General features: G+C 47.5%; 1 protein-coding gene across 2 annotated transcripts in view; it reads right to left on the bottom strand.

Moving 5' to 3' along the window:
- RYK (receptor like tyrosine kinase) overlaps positions 1-13,927 on the bottom strand; it is a 55,074-nt gene extending 41,147 nt beyond the window's left edge. The window contains exon 1 of one of the 2 annotated variants that reach the window (XM_084529653.1): positions 13,564-13,927. In XM_084529653.1, coding sequence (XP_084385779.1) covers positions 13,564-13,849 — 286 coding nt within the window. In that variant the 5' untranslated portion in view covers positions 13,850-13,927. The remainder of the gene's footprint in view (positions 1-13,563) is intronic. The other variant, XM_084529654.1, reaches the window with a different exon arrangement.
- Between the last annotated feature and the right edge of the window lie 217 nt (positions 13,928-14,144).

Genomic DNA, 14,144 nt, shown 5'->3' with positions numbered 1-14,144 from the left:
GGAGAACCCTAGAGACTGGATGTACAAAATGCATCCACCGAACGGAGAGGTCCGAAGGAGGCACACACTCAAACAAGATCCTGAACAGGAAAAGACGCATGTGATCCTTTATGTGCTGCCTATAGTCAGCCTGAGACAGTGTTAAGTTATATATATAAGTAAAGGTAAAACCTCATCTCTCCAATTTGTCAATTTTTCCACTCAAGAATTAATGAGAATTACAAGAGCGCATCCACCAGCAAAACACAGAGGAGGGGGGGGGACAAGCACACACCTACCTTGAACCAAAATTAAAAGAGAATGAGAACTTTCCAAAGAACTGACCCACCTAATTTCTATGTGCACATACCCATATACATGAAACCTGCATCAGACGTAGACAACATGGACAGGTGTGTGTGAAAGAGCTGACAACTATCTGATACTTGCTGTTAGATCTGAACAATGGGAAAATTTACAGGCATAAACTGATTAAACAAAAGTATTTATATTAAACCCAGTACGTACAAGTTACTCCAATAAATTACAAGGACAAAAGAATTAGCAGGTGAAACAACGCAGTGGAACAATGAAATTGCTTTCAGAATAAAGCCGCCTTCTCTCGCTGATAAAGGGTCTTGCCAATGATTTGGGGTTCAAGAAAACGATGGTTCAGAACTTGTAACATCATGAGATTTTCAAGGTGACAGTCCCTGTTTTGATATAACCCTTGTAGAGAAACTGATTATAGGAAATGAACACGTGCACAGCAATAAAAGCAGACATTATAAAAGTTGGCCTTTATAAAAGTCACGGACAAGGCTCCTTTAACTGAAGCCAGCAAACAAATATCTTGATGTGCAACGCGATCTAAGGGTGTACAAAACCAAGTTACCCTGCAGCAGATCAATTACATCTTTAAGCTTTAATAGAGGGAGCACGCTACAATATTGAGTAATTTCATTATATAGACCGCTAGTGTTTTAATGCCTGTACTTCCATAAAAAGCTAGATACTAACAAGTGATGTTGATTACATGAGTATAAAAGCATTATTTAAGAGCAGCATGAGAATCAATGTCAAATTTTATTGCTTCAAAAAAATTATGCTCCAATTAAAATGCTGGCAAATAAAAATAATTTAAGAGGTTTTCTAGTACAGCTCTTAATTCTTAAACAGAAATCTGCCTGTCTCACTGGACTTCTATGAAGATGGATAAATTCACGTCCAAATGCTGAAACAGATAAATACACAGGAACAATCTCACTCCACATGAGTTGCACAGGTTCTTTTCTCTCCAAGAAAAAGCCACGTGGCACAGCCTGCCAGGCCCCAGCAGCCACCCCGTGTGAGGACACCACAGCAAACTCCTTGGGTGAGTTGCTTCCAGCTCCTCTCTTCCCACAAATTCGGATGAAGAGGACAACGCTCAGCCTCACTGAGGAGTCAAATAGGTTTGGTTATGTTGAGTACTGGCTGTGAACCACTCCTGTGCAGTTAGGATTTTTGTTCTTAGTTATCTACCTACCTTTTTACACGTGGTGAAACTGTGCGGGCCATTAAAACTGATTTAGGAGTTTGCAGGAAACTCTTGAGGCTCCATTACCATGACAGTTTATTTAATTCAGAATTGCCTTTATTCTGCATTTCACCTTTTTTTTTTTAATTCAGACACACATACTTGCATCTACATGCAACATTTAAACCTTCAGCAAGCCAAGTTCAGGAAGTAAAGCTGGCAAAAAGCTGATGCAGGTTCAAGACAACAACAAAAACACCACAGGGGAACACTTCTCAGTCAGTTTAGCTCCCTGAGTTAGTGAGGATGCTCAGAAGCACCACAAATGAAGGGCAAGACTGCAGCAACAGTAACCTAGAGCTTATGCTAAAACGTTACTGTGACCTTATCCAGATAAAGGTTTTTTCCCCCCCTTCTCCAAACCATGCTTAGAATCCAAACCTGCAATCTCAATTTTTGATGTTTGCTTTTTTAATGTGTAAGTCTCTTTCAAGCACAGTAGCAGTGTAAGACATAAACAGCCTAGGTAGCAGGTTGCTGGGGAAAGGAAGAAAGAAAGATTAGTTTTCCAAGTACCTAAGATTTCAATAATGCCTAACAAAGTAATAATGCTCCATGAAATCATACTGACTGACACCATTTGGAAAAAATAAATGTAATTCTGCCAGATGACAGGCTCCTCCTATGTTAAACTCTCTCTCCACCTCACATCCTAAGTAGGGCAAATACACCAGAGCACACAGAACCTCCTGGAACAAGCCTAAATTGGTATGTTTTTGCAATATGCAGTGATAAAAGGAGAAAAAGGCTGTAGAAGAAATAACAGGATGCATTACAAACCACTACAGAACATGGGAAGCTCTTCAATAATGATTTTCTAGCCAAAGTAGTAAAACTTAAAGAAAAGGGAGGAGAACCTTAAAAAGAAATACCAAAAATTGTTGGGTTACAAACTGCAGGGGAGGAAAGGCAGCTTGGCGGGGATGCCTCCGTTGGGTTAAGCAGTACATCGGCCATCGGTGAACAACTTAAAACATCGGCTGCGGTTGTGCTTTGGCAAGCGTCCTTGAACAAGCCCATGTGCACAATACCAAGGGATCTAGTTTCTCATTACTGGGACCTGACTAACCTACACCAGCTCACGTGAGCTGTAAGACCAATGCTTTGCTTTCATTTCAAGGCAAAAGCGACACCCTTTTACCCAGGCAACCCCTAAATTTCATTATGGACTTCCACAACTTCGTACCCCGCCAGCCTTGGGCACAAGCTTGAAAGAATAAATTAAACTTGAGCACAGACAAAAAGGTGAATTTAAGCAGCACCACAGAGAAAGTGTCATTCTTCTCGCTGTTTAACATAACAAAACATCTGAAGAAGCTCAGAAAGGAAGGGGAGAGGCTGATTTTCCTTCCCAAATGCAAAAGATGCTGGGCAGCCCTTGTGTTCACTACAAAATTGGATCATGTCAGTCTAGCAGCCTAACAAAACACTTCTTTTCAAACGCCCTTGTGCAAAAGCAGTCTAGCTTCAAGTCTTCTTCTCTTTTTTTTTTTTTTTTTTTTTTTAGCACAATATACAAAAGAAGCTTGCCTCTACCAGCATGGGAAAAATTAGACTTTATTCTCATGAAGCAAATCTGTCCTACAACACGCACTAGTAGTAACACGTTTTCCTTAAAGAAGAGCCTGTTTTGGATAAAACCCCAAGCAGCAGACCTCAAATCATCCCACTGCAATTCTCAAATACCCTGTCTAAAAAAAAAAAAAAATAAAAAAAAAAATAAAAAAATGAGAGACTTAAAACAAATGTGCAGCACAAGAGTTAGGCAGACTGCTGTTAGACTAGAGCTCATACTCATATTGCAATAAGAAGCATCCCAGTAAGAGCAGTCTGGTAACAACAGCTGACACAACTGGCCCTCCCAGCTGCCTACCCAGCCCTCTGGTAGACTCCTGTCTGCGTACACAAATGATTGAAATAAATGCCAATTTTCTCAATATGCTAGTCTGTAATTTGTAAGAGTTTATGAAGAAACTCTTCTTTTCATGAAGAAACATAAACAGCTGAGAAATCTCTGCAGCGTGATGCAAAAATCACTGCAGCCATCACAAAGCAAGCCACTCTTGCTCCTGACTCACAGGCACCAAAATAAACTAATTGGAAAGAGCTGCACGGTGAAACAACTTCCTAGTTTTGTGTAGATGCTGCATTTCTCCAGGGCTTCATGTGCTCCAGAGAATGATAGCTCGTCTCCTGAGGATCTCATCCGGGTCAGCCTCTGAGCAGAGCAGGGACGTGTGCTCCAGGATGAACATCCACGGGAGACGAAGAACCTCAGGCTTCAACATCCTTTCACCATCATCCACTGCCCTGGTCCGTGCAAGCTACGCCTTAAAAGCAAAGGTTTTTCCCAGCACTGAGCAACTGAGTTTGTTGAGGGAAGGTACCATATAGTTCTGTCCCCTCTGCTCATCTTCACTCATTATAAATGCACCCAAAGCTTGAAACGCCCGCCTCAGATCCTAAGCCTTGCTGGTGACTTCCACAGAAGGTTCCACACATACGTGCTGAAAGACTTCTGATATTTTAATACACCAGGCTAAGCACATGAAAACAAGGCTGTAAAATTAAAAATCAGCGCTTGGCAACAGAGACTTCTTTTGTAGGGTAAAAGAGAGCGCTTTCCCAGAGCGAGCCTTCCTAATTTGAATGTATTTAATTAGTTCCGCTCGGCAATCAACATACACAAGGCTGAAAACACAACTGGGAGTTAAAAACCAAGGAAATCAAACACAAATTCCATATGCATCAGTTTCATTTAGAAAACAGTGAACTATTGGAAATGTAACACTAAACATCTGAAAATATAAATGGTCCTTACATCCTATTTGCACACAGCCAGCATACCCAACAACAAAAGCAGATTTTTAATAAAACGAGCAACAGATGAAGACCTCCTACTGCATTTTTAGTTCTCCACGATGACACAACCTGCCAGTTATGGCTGCCAGTTGGGAATTTGGGCGGAAATATTTGCTTTTAAACATTGAGTGGGTCACAAGGCCCTGGGAAGGATGACTGATGACCAACATGCCAGTAGGAAAAGAGTAAAACCTCAGTATGAATATGAGGAAGCAGCAGCTTTTGCTTTCATAACCCAGGTGCTAAAGAAAGCCAAGGGACATGGTGCAGTGGCAAACTTGGAAAACAAACCAGCAGGCAGAAACCTGCCAGTGCTCAGCAATACATTTTTTAACTTTTGCTTAGAAACTTTCCTTCCCTGACTATTGAATAGCCCTTCCCCTAAGCCCTGAGACTTGGGAGAACAAGACAGAAGAATCCTCCCCCACACACTTTTTCTTTAAACAGCTTCCCACCTCTGCATAGTTCATTGCCTTTGTGCATCTCTGTCTCACCCAAGAGCTCTTTAAACCATTTTTCTAACCTTTCAGTCTGTGCTTTGCTAGAAAGGAGCATCTTCTAACCCAGTACCACACACCTTGGGGAAAAAAAAAAAAAAAAGTATCAAGTGCACAGAAAAGGTCAGAAGTAAATTCATGGCTTGACACGTCAGCAAAGCATCCTGAAACAGGCAAATTCTTTCTGCAGGTGCTCTACATCAGCTTGCTCGTGTAGCGTGGTGGCTGGTGAGGCTCCAGACTGAAATCCATTCTTACCTGGCCAGAAAACCTCTCCCAGCAGAGGCATACGCCCCACTGCCAACAGCACAACTGCTCTGTGCCTGGCCGGAGCAGAAAGCGTACAGACTGGTTATTTACACAAAGGGCTGGTACACCTCTGCAGAGCTAACTTTTCACCAGCAGGAGATGCCAGACAGTAGGCAAGGCTTTCAACCTAAGGAATTATTTTCCAGAACTTCAAGGTATGACTGCATCCTTGAAAACCAACCGAGACTCCATAGCAGGGGATCTGAGGAGGAAATTTCACAGCAGCTAGCAAACAGGAAGGAAAACCCTTAGCTGAGAGCTCTCATTAACTCCTGACAAATATTCACTGACAGATCACCCACAATGTACCCTCCTGATGCTGTTTTCACCTAATTGATGCAACTCACCTTACAGATGCTGAATTTGCAAGTTCAGCACACCGGCAAACAACATTTTTCTCACCGAAAGGCATTTGTAGACGTCACGGAGCAGACCTTCAACAGGAAGCCTCCCCGTGGAGATGGCACTTGCTGAAGTAAAAGCAAGTTGGACGAGATGATCTCTAAAAGGCCTCTTCCCCACCCCAACCTTTCTATTATCCAGAATGAGGTTGGCAATATTTAACTTAATCTACACCATAAGACGCTGAAGGCTCCTAATGCCCAGCTGCTTACCCTGCTGTTTGTCTCTGAACAATAGCAACAACTCCACCCCAGCAGCCTGTCTGCTTATTCTTTCTTCCTTCACTTAGAGAAAAATCTTCATTTTTCTGACAGATAGGCTACAAAGACAGCTGAGAAAAGGGTTAGAAGACCACACTGTCCTTAACTGCAAAAAAAAAAAAAATGCAGTAGAATACAAGTAAACTGTCCTGAGAACACTTAAAAATGAAATTTGCTCGTTTGAAACTTAAAAGGAAAAGAAAAGGTGGTGGCACCTCTCAACCAGAAGTGGCTTTGCCAGGTCAGTGCACGTGAGTTACCTGAAGGGTTGAGTCCAAAATAGAGATGCTGAAGAGAAGCACGGCACTGAGATACTTGAAGGCACGCAAAAATTGGTACCAGGAACCTACGTATCTAGTACCCGAAGCAGCAGGCGAGGGTAAGTGGGAAGGCTGGGATAAGAATGGTGCAGAGACAGGGCTGGAGGTGACAGAGGGCACTCTGATTTGCTCAGTAAAGTTTGCTTTATGATTAAATTATGTACAACTTGATTGTTAGCACACAGTAGCTAGGCACATTTATGAAATAAAAAAGTAAATTGTTAGTAATGGCAAACATCCCAGATATCATCATTGTATCAAGAAGTTCCATGTGTTTCATTTGTTCCTTTTGAATTAGAAGGAAAGGCACCACTGGGACTAGATAACAGGAAAAAAGGTCCCACGCTCATGAACTGCCAGTGTGCGACAGAAGGTGTCTTGACATAAACAGCTTCAAGTGAAACACTCACAGGTGTCACAAACCCTTTAGGATTGTTTTGCTGTAATCCTCCTGGCCAAAAGGTAACCACCTAACCAAGATACGCCATGAGTCACTTGGACTCACGAGCAGCGTGTGTTTGCAATATTCTGGTGTCACCTACCCACAGAAGCTGTGCCACTTTTTTTTTTTTCCTTTTAGTTGGATTCATCCATCCCCCTGCTGACAGTGATCCCAGCAGGACAAGCACTCCAGCTCAGCAGTACTGGCACCTTCTGAGCGGTGTCCCAACCAGCAGCCACACGGGCACAAGGAGCTCAGGAAGGAGTACCCAGCTGAGTAGAAGTTATAAAAAACATAACACACACACAGAGCCCTTCCTCAATGCATCAGGTCCGTTGACTTTGAGACTCCTGCTTTAATTCCGTGACTGACAGCACTGCCGAAGGGACAAATTAGCCTCTATGCCTGTTCAGGCACTTGGGAAGGTTTCGACACAACGCCATGACTTGGCTGAAACACCACCAAACTCCACCCAAACCTAAACAGGTCCCTTCACCTCCATGGTGACCTCTCTACTCAGAAGAAAAATTAAAGCTCTGCAGCTTTCATTTTATAAGGAATTACTCCACAAGGCCACCAAGTAGCTTCCTAAAGGCCAGCACGTCTCAGAGGACAAGCACTTTTGGCTCACCAACCTCCTCGAACTCACCGTGCTAGCCCTGGCATCACGGCTACAGCTTCTCAAGCCGACCAGCAGCAGCCCCAGCGCTTACGTTACTGCCCTTATCTTTCCCAAGCAGCATGGTGAAATCAATATACTGGTTAATTTAATTACGGCCATTCAACACCCGGTAAGTGGCAGCGCAATTCTAAAGCATCGCATTAGTTTCATGCTGTTGCTTCTGCTCCCAGATCTCCAGAGCGGTCAGGGCAAATATGTGAGTTATCCGCTTGAAAGAAGGACAAAGGCAGAGCTGGAAGAGGAATAATGCGTTTGAAGCCTCTGCCATCGCGCCCTTTGTACCGCCACAAGGCATTCGCAGGGAGCGTCAGCATTCATTCCTACACAGGATCTGCTGGTGCTGCTGCCATTCAGGAAAAAAAAAAAAAAAGAAAAAAAAAACTTTAATTCTTGAGGCGCATCTGATTAAATGAGCTTCAGCCTCCTTGCCTTCACAGCTGCATCCTGAGGTACAACTGTAAGTGCACGCTGCTTTACTAGAGGAACTGCCTCCAGCTCAGGGCAGTCTCTGCCTTCCTCCCAGCACCGTGAGCCCTTCTTGCTGGCTCTTCGCCTTCATTTCCCCTCTCTCGTTCCCATTCTGCCCACGAACCAGAGGGAGAAGGAGAGCACGTGCTCAGAGGCCCAACAATTAATGGTGAGAAATAAGACGCTGCCCAACCGAACGCAGGTGTAAAACCACAGGAGCGAGGAACGCAGCTCTGGGATTTTGTTTTCCTGGCAGGCTCAGAGGTCAGACTGCTCCCAAAGCCCCGACACATGAACATTACAGGAACCACACACATTTATCACGGGACAGACCTGGGCCTCGCAGGAGTCGAAATGGTTTCCAGCATCCTCCAGTCTCAGCACACACGCTGATGTGACTAACCCAGCCTCAGAAACCCACCGCAGCAATCCAGGGGAGATCAGTGCAATTCAGACCTGGCCCTCCCTCAGCCCAACAGCCCTCGGAATGGCAGCAGAACAAGGGATTTCCAGGCAGTCCTCACCCAGGCTACAAGCTGCCTCCACGGGCTACTGTCAACTCATGAAAGCATATTCCTCTGCTGGTTTGTAAACAGTACAAACATGGCATTATGCGACTGCTCACATCTCTGAAGAAAAAGCCGTCCGTCCGCTGCTTGAGCTGAGTAAATTAACAGCGAGGTAACAGCACGGAGAAAGGCAGAGGAACTCCAAATGCAGCTTGTTCTCATAAGCCTCAGAACAATATTGACATGAACTGTGGTACTCGGTAAATCAGACGGACAAGCATCCAAGCAGACTGGAGGGCTCCAAACCGAAAACAGATTGCTCAACTCCGTGATGCAAGCGACTTGTCCCAACCTGCTGCAGCTCGCCACACGCCAGATGTTGCTGCACGCGGCCTCGCGCAGCCCCACCACCCCTCGTCCTGCTGGGGGCTCGAGAGACGTCCACCCACAGCACTGAAAAACCATCCGTAAGCACCTATCACCTAAAGGGCTTTCCAGGGACAGGTGATAAAATAGTTACCCTAACCCGGTGCATCCATTCCAGCAGCACACACGAGCACACTTTGAGGCCAGCAGCAGCAGCTCAGTGTTTTGTGCACGGCATCCGTCGGGGCAGAAGCTTGCTTTCCTGCTAGCGGTGTGCACTTGCAGTGAGCTTTTGAGTTCATTTCAAGTGAAAAAAAATCCTTCTCATTCTGCATACACCATGCAAAAATCTACAGTTCTTCAGTGGCAAGCACTTGAAAGGTAGAAAATGAAGATTTAGGAACGTTTGCCCAAAAGAACCAGATTCTGAGCTACAGGTCCCATACCACACGGACACGTGCTTCAGGACCTCAGGGTACTCAGCCACCCGCTCTTCAGCAGACAGCTCATCCGTTGGGCTGCAGTGACAGCGGCACGCTGGTGGGTGGTTTCTGTCCTGGGTATCGTGTACAAGGTGTGAGCAGGCTTCGACCAAGGCTCTGAACCATTTCACGAATCACAGGAAATGGGTACTTGGACGTCCCAATAATTTTAACATCCCAGCACACCGATTTTCAGGTCCCTTTATTGCTGGGTTAGTTCTCCAAGAGGATCTCTGGTCACTGCAAACACCACAAAGCGCTGCAGATGAGTTCCTTTTGCTCGCTGCCCAAAGAGCAACGTTAAGAAACCCGCTCCACACTGTTAACTGGAGCCACCTGAGACAGTTCAGCAAAAGGCCACTGAGCTGCTGGAGGGCCTGGAGCCCCCCTGCTGCAAGGAGAGGCTGCGGGAGCTGGGGCTGGAGCAGAGGAGGGCCGGGGGAGCCCACCCGTGCCCATGGGTGCCTGCGGGGAGGTGCGGGCAGGACAGAGCCGGGCTCCTTGTGGTGGTGCCCAGGGACAGGGCAGGGGGCACTGTGACAGATTTTGCATCAGTTTTGCACCTCACTTAACTAGACAGCCCCTTTCAGGCAGCTGCATGCTGGTTTCAAATGAATTTCTAGAACACGTAAGAGAAGTCGCATGTTAATTTAACTCTGTAATTAAGCAACAGCAAACAAAACCAACAGCACACCACACTCAGTATGAATAACCAGAAGAAACTAGGACAAAGCGAGTAACTTTGCAAACTCCCTGCAAACGCTGTAGGACTTCTGACTTAGAGATTCTCCTGCAATCACATCAGCCCCCTCCCTTTAGTACAGCCCCTCATATAAATGCATTACAATAGCTTTAATTACAGGACCACGTGGTATTTTTTTCCCCACAGGACTTCAGTCTTGTTAATATTCAGGCTGGACCCGTCTCTAACCAGAACCAGAGCGGTGTTATCGGGAAGACTATCCACAAGACCAGTGTCACAGCTGACAGGTTTGCGGCCCACGAATAAAAAATACTGCAGGGACAGGAAGAACAGCCAGGAACTCACAGCTGAAACTCAAGTCTGAGAGAGATGCACCCTGAATGCATTAAATGCTAAATAACGCTATGAACTTTTAAAAGATCTGATCAATTCCTTAATAATTAGAACTGGCTACCTATATTAATGGCTATTTTTGACGTTACTTTCTAAATCTTGGTTTGTTATCTGCAAAGCAGGGATACGTGTGCCTTTATCACAAACCCTGTAAAGAAGAAGTGATGAAGCACTGCAGCAGACGAATACCACATTCTGATTTCATGGGAGGATTTGAATGGAAGTCACTAACTAAAAGCACAGAGCACCTCCTGAAATACAGCACTGATTTATCATCATCATCCCTGCGTGGTTAGCACCATGGCCCAGTCACTAGAATGAAGTGCTACAACCACACGGCGCCATCGTGCACGTGGAGGAAGCTGCTTCGCCAGACTAACAGTACGTTTAGTTTTATGCACGGATTCACACTAACTGGAAAAAGAGATAAACTGCCATCGTCCACACAAACCAACTGCAAAAAGCTCCGGGGCACCACGCCGGCAGCGCTCGCAGACGTCCCTAAGAGGAGTTGTGGTGCTGTGGGCAGCTTTCCCCTGCAAACATCACCCCACGTCACCCCAGTTTCGTACCTCTGGCTGCTGCTGCCACCGCTCAGGCTGTGCCCTGACCCTCTGCCATCTCTTCCTACCTCCATCCCACCCGCTGCCAAGCCCTGCCTGGCAGGATCGCCACCCGGCACATGTGAAAACCGCAGCTTTTCTTTCCCATAGGCTCACAGTTTGGACGTCTGAGAACAAATTCCACGGGAACGGCAAAGAGATATTTCTGACAGAGGGAGCATCTGCCTGCCATATAGCAAGTCCTGCTTTCAGATCATGGGAATGCTGCAGCTTTTTCAAAATACAAATCGATCTCACACAACAAGACGAGCCAGTTTTCACCAGTTTTCGTCTGTAAACGTAAAGTTCTGATGATTTCAAAACGATTCATCTTGAGGCAGACACATGGTCAGAATCACACGGAGTAACGGTGGAAATCTGGCATAAACGCCCAGGGAAGCAGCAGGCAGTTCTCACTGTAAACCATACCATTTGTGCTGCCTCTGCTTCACAGAAAGAGCAGCCACGAATAATCTTAAGTCAATATTTCTTCACCTTCTGCGTAGAAGAGCTACAATCTCAATTAAAAACACAAAGAGCGTTTCAGTACGGCACGGAACTCCTCTTTCTGAGCAGTGCTCCCCCAGGCCAGTACAACCTGGCAAGCAGTGGGACCAGCAGACCTTACCCCAGCTGCTGAGGATGCTCCAGCTTTGCAGGGAGGATGCACTCTATCAAAGCCTATGGTCAAATTAACATGTTTGCGTGCTTACATTTGTTCCTGATCAAGTTTGGGATCTAAACAAGCACGGGAGCAACATTGGGAAACATGGAAACACACCACAGGCTGTAGCAACTGTCTAACACTTGGGTTTATTAGCACTTCAGAGAACCTCAGAGTTTTCTCTTCAACCACAGCAAGACAGTAGCAAGGGACTGAGTTTGTTTAGAAACAAAAGATACAAGAAACTAGCTTTTATGTTTATAGTCGCAGTTTCAGTGAACCTCACAGTTTACTTGCACAAGCGATGTCATTTTCCTATCTACTGTGACTTGTCCCAGTGTCCACTGAACCACTGGCTTCCTCAAAGAAGCTGCAGGATCTGGAAAACCTCTGCTCACTTGGGCAGCTCACACACGCCGATGGGAGCATTTTTATCAATAAATTTGATGTAAACACACTACAGATACTACAGACCTGAACATTTTAAAGGAGCAGATTGTTTTGTCTTCAGAAGTGTGAAGAACTGGAACCAAAGCATCTGTGTCCCTTTGGGCTTTCTTCTGCGTGAGGAATACCTGCAGGTACCCGAGATTTGTGCCTAGATGCCCAACACCTTATCTGCGACAGCTAGTACGTAGGACAGAATACCCCAAAAACGCAATCTGTTCATCAGGATCTATAAACTGATATTTCTTCCAGAGCACTAGAAACCTGTTATTTCCATGGCAGACTCCAGTTTATCCAGGCCTTTGGGGTTGCGGAACAGATCATTTCATTGCAGATATTTTAAGTGATGTAAAACAGCTACAGACAACTTGAACACTAAGTGACATTAACCATGTTAGCACGCCCATAAGGGAAACTATGGGGTGCAATTTAACTTTAAAAAAATATCTTCCTTCCTCATGTTATGCTTAATGATGAATAATTGCAGTAGTGGACCAATTGAAGCCTGAGCAAGTCCATCTACGACACATTTCAGGCACTAGACTTTGGATAGCTCAAACCTTACCATTCAGTATTTCCAAGATTAATTACTTGTTTAGAGACTCAGCTAAACAGCAAGCCTGACTGTTTTATCCTCTATCTGCAACAGAGCATCTGGCAGCAAGCACATGCGATGTAAAAATGATGACAGCAGAATGCTAATCGCCAGAGCAAGCCATAAGGGAAAAAAATGTTTACAGCGTTATTCACCCCCTGGGTCCCCTGACTGCAGTCAGCTACGTGCTTACAGAGCCCAAATTCACTGGGGATATTTTTATTTTGTCCATTTGATGCAAAGGAAGTCATAAGCCGCTGTTAGATTTTGTTTTTCAGCTTACAGAGCCATAGGACACCTACTGAAAAACAAACCTCTGGGGATACCAACATACTTGTTCTGAGACTCCATCCATCAACCCTAAGCAAGCCAAAGCCCACAGAAAACAAATCTTTGTTTAAATCAGAGACTCTCCAAGCACAAAGCTACTACGAAAAGCCTTCTGCAGCGGGCCAGATGGGGGACTTCACAAACTGCCTCCAAGTCCTCGCGCAGCAATTGTCAGCCTGCCTGGAAATTAAGATTCCTTTCACACACGCACCCAATTATCGCCAGGTCTCCTCTCTGCCCTCCCGATGTCACTCACCGCGCTAATTAAATCCCGGGCCTCGGCTCATCTCCGGCGGGGTCACCCCGCTCCCAGGGCGCATCACCCCCACTCTCTCCAGCCTAGGCAGCCCCCCGCCACCACAGCACGAGAGCCCAGGCACCTCCCCTCCCCTTTAGCCCCCCGATCCCCACACAGCCTCAATCCTGGGGTCCTGCCCATGCCCCCCAGCTCTCCCGTGGCACCCCACACCTGGCCAGCCCCACCGCCACCATCCCCTCCTGACCCCCACATTCCCCCAGCCCTTTCCATCCTCCCCCAGTCCCCCAAATCCGCCACCCCCAGCCCCACAGCCCCCTGCCCAGCCCCACAGCCCCCCGATCCCTCGTCCTTTCCCCTCCAGGTCCCCTCCAGGCCCCGCAGCCCCCCGCCGCCCCGGCCCGGGCCGCACTCACCGATCAGCCGCCGCACCTCCTCCTCGCTCAGGTACAGGCTCAGGCTGGGCCCGGGGCCGGCGGGGGGCCAGGCCGGGGGCCCGGAGCCCAAACCGGGGCCGAGCTGCCCGGCGGCGCCGGCGGGCAGCAGGAGCAGGAGCAGCGGCAGGAGGCGGAGGAGATGGCGGCGAGGGCCCCACCGCCGCCACCGCCACCACCACCGGCACGGCCCCGCCGCCGCAGAGAGGGGCCGGCCCCGCCGCCCCCCGCCGCCGCCGTGCTCCGGGCCCCGGCGCCCCGGCACCATCTCCGCGGGGAGGGAGCAGGAGGAGGAGGAGGAGGAGGAGGAGGAGGAAGGAGGAGGACGGGGCCCCCCCGCCCCGCCGACCCCTCCTCACACGCCGCGGCCGCCAGCCCCCGCCCCGCCGCTCATGGCTGCGCCCGCCCGCCCGCCGCCGCCCCGCGCACGCGCGGCCTCCTCCTCTCCTCCTCCTCTCCTCTTCTCCTCCTCTTCCTCCTCCTTCTTTTCCTCCCTCCTCCTCCTCCTCCTCCTTCTTCCTTCTCCTCCTCCTCCTCCTCCTCCTCCTCTCTCCCACCCGGCC

The sequence above is a fragment of the Aythya ferina genome (assembly GCF_964211825.1).
Source record: "Aythya ferina genome assembly, chromosome: 9".
NCBI classification, from domain to species: Eukaryota; Metazoa; Chordata; class Aves; order Anseriformes; family Anatidae; genus Aythya; species Aythya ferina.
Note: the sequence above shows the minus strand (reverse complement) of the source record. Positions and strands in the feature narration are given on the sequence as shown.